At 39.1% G+C, this 2,931-nt stretch overlaps 1 protein-coding gene across 1 annotated transcript in view; it reads left to right on the forward strand.

Moving 5' to 3' along the window:
• The first annotated feature begins 655 nt into the window (after positions 1–655).
• The window catches only part of dus1l (dihydrouridine synthase 1-like), a 6,665-nt gene continuing 4,389 nt past the window's right edge, over positions 656–2,931 (forward strand). The window contains exons 1-3 of the mRNA XM_015369275.1: positions 656–912; positions 2,421–2,529; positions 2,623–2,673. Of these exons, the coding sequence (XP_015224761.1) occupies positions 676–912; positions 2,421–2,529; positions 2,623–2,673 (397 nt within the window). The 5' untranslated portion in view covers positions 656–675. The remainder of the gene's footprint in view (positions 913–2,420; positions 2,530–2,622; positions 2,674–2,931) is intronic.

A 2,931-nucleotide genomic window follows, 5' to 3' on the forward strand; every position in this document is an offset into this window, starting at 1 on the left:
TCTTATCCAGATGAAATTTATGCTGTAGATCTTGAAAGTTCATTAGTGTCTGAGTCTGGTTCATAAAGATTCTGAATCATTACCTTTATTGTTTTTAATTAGAAATATCTAAATAGAATTGTCTAGACAGAATGACATTAAAAGCACCGGAAATATCTTTTGTAGAGCGATTTTTCTTTTAAATAGCTTAGAAATGATGCGTTTTATTATCAAACCCTATAGAAGAAAATCCACGCTTAATGAATCTTAAGGTTTTCATTGTCTTAAGCTAGAAAAGCAAATCAAATGTTTGTTGTTTAAGATGGTAACAGATTTCCTTTGACAATTATTAAAAAGGAAAAAAATAGGTCACATTATATATATTATATATATTAAAAAGTCTTATATTGCGGCAGAAAAAATAAAGACGTATTGCATCCAACGACTTGTCCTTAATCTTTATCTGTTTCACTAAACTCATAAGCAAAGTTTGACCGATTCACCGATTTTAACATTTAACTGATTTGCATTTACCATTTTGATCACAGTTTAAAGCCAACTAATTCTATCAGTGTACGGATTCCTTTTATATATAAAGATCTGTAGGACTGAGCAGTTAGATGGGTGTTTATCATCAGTAGGGAAACTCTCGCAGGTATTTAAATGTGAATCTGTTCTCCGTTGAAGGCAGCTGTGATGGCCAAGCTTCAGGGCTTCGAGTTTTGGAGGAAGACCTTGAAGGAGGCGCGTTTTGTAGTGGCGCCGATGGTGGATCAGAGCGAGCTGGCCTGGCGTCTGCTGAGCAGGAGACACGGCGCTCAGCTCTGCTACACGCCTATGCTGCACGCTCAGGTATTCGTCCGGGACGCCAACTACAGGAGAGAAAACCTTTACAATGAGGTCTGTGCTGAGGACAGACCTCTCATTACTCAGGTGAGAATTCAGACGCACAGGGTTATGAGTAGATACTGAATCTGTGCCACTAGGCCATTTCACGCTTTAAACAGTCTTGTTGTGCGTGTTGTCTGAAAACTCACGTGGCGCCGTGCCTTAAAGACTTAACGCACCAGGCGGTTGAAATGAGCTGATGCCCCTTAACACGGCGGCTATAGATGGAATGTAAAAGTAGACGCCACTGACGCTCAGAACGCAACGTAAGGCTCTGACAAGTCGCAGTCAGTCAAAAATAAAATGAGCTTCAGTGTCTGATGGATATCAGAAATATCAAAGCCAACATTTAAAGAGACTAAACCCTTCAACCAGGGTCAGAAGTTTCTGCTTGATTAGCAGCTGAACTGGATGGCAATCCCACCCCCTAGGATTTTTCCTGGAAAGTTTTGTTTCTTTTGGTGAATATTTTGCCATCAGCAGGCCCAGATCCAGTAATAACCAAGAGGTGGGGTTCAATATTTAAACCGGGGGGGCGAAGAAATGAAATAGAAACAGGGATAAAAGTATTCCAGTCCCAGGCTGGATTTCTAGATCGTAGTGATTGCCTGTGGGTAAAAAAAAAAAAAAAAATCACTCAAAAATAAATTGGCGGTAATTAAATATAAAAAAGACAATTGCGATCCCTCTTGCGTTTATCAGCCAATGGTAGCAAAGGAGTGCTCTGAAACGAACCGTATTAGCCAATCAGAATTAGAAGGGGGCGGGTCTTAGGAAAGCATGTACTTCCTCCTGTCGTTTCTTGCTTAAGTCACCAGATAGATTGTGGTTCAGTGCAACACCAAAGTTCTACACTGTAGAAAGAAAGCCAGCTGCTGGAATCTGAGTTAAAAAAATTGTGTTTTCCAACCATTTAAAGACTAAATTATCACTTCTGACAAGAATGAGCTGAACTACTGAACTGTTTATCGCTGCTGTTCTCTACGTGTAAATGCAGTGTCTCAACATCGTTGTTTCTTTGCAAATTTTGTGACCGATAGTTATTCATTCATCTAGATTTTTTATTAGTTACACATAATAAATGATAGTCATATGAAAAAGTTCTAGCACCCCTATTAATCCTAATTATTTTTGTTCCGAAATATTAGCAACAGCTATTTCAGTTTGATATATCTAATAACCTATGGACATAGTAATATTTCAGTATTAAACTGAGGTCTATTAGACTAACAGAAAATGTGCAATATGTATAAAAAAAAAACCTGCCAGGTGCAAACAATGTGGGTACCTTACTTAATTTTATTAATTTGAATACCATTAACTACTTTGCACTGACTTACTGAAACACAAAATTAGTTACTTCATTAAGATTTGAACTTCATAGCCAGGTGTATCCAATCATGAGAAAATGTATTTAAGGTGGCGAGTTCGAAGACGTTCTCTGGTTGAATCAACTCTTAAGATTCATCATGGGCGCCTCAAAACAACTCTGAAATGATCCTGATGTTAAACCTTACATTGTAACACATGGTGTCCTATCTTCTCTGCTCTAGTTTTGTGCCAATGACCCTGAGGTGTTCCTCCAGGCTGCCCTCCTGGCCCAGGACTACTGCGACGCCATCGACCTCAACCTGGGATGTCCTCAGATGATCGCCAAGAGAGGTACGTCCACATGGATCTGAGCGTAGGAGGATCCTGACCAGAGCAAATCTAACAGGCACTGCTGGTAAACTAACTGACATGGTGGCTTTTAAGGACACTACGGAGTTTTTCTGCAAGATGAATGGGAGCTGTTGAAGAGGATGGGTGAGTCTCTCCTAACATATTGCAGGAAACTTCAAAAGTGATGTTTGTTTTTCTGGCAAATGTTAAAGAAAAAGTCCGGTCAGCATGAAAGATCAATGGATCATTGTTTATACCTAAAACTAATACATTTACAGTGATTTAATAATTTTACTGTTAATGAGTAAAAAAATAAAAACAATTTTCATCACAATTACTGAGTCTGGGAGCGGCCATTTTTGCCCTAATATAGTAGCCCCTCCCTCCTGCCATCTTCCAGCA

Source organism: Cyprinodon variegatus, unplaced genomic scaffold (genome assembly GCF_000732505.1).
Source record: "Cyprinodon variegatus isolate N-32 unplaced genomic scaffold, C_variegatus-1.0 Scaffold2804, whole genome shotgun sequence".
NCBI lineage: Eukaryota > Metazoa > Chordata > Actinopteri > Cyprinodontiformes > Cyprinodontidae > Cyprinodon > Cyprinodon variegatus.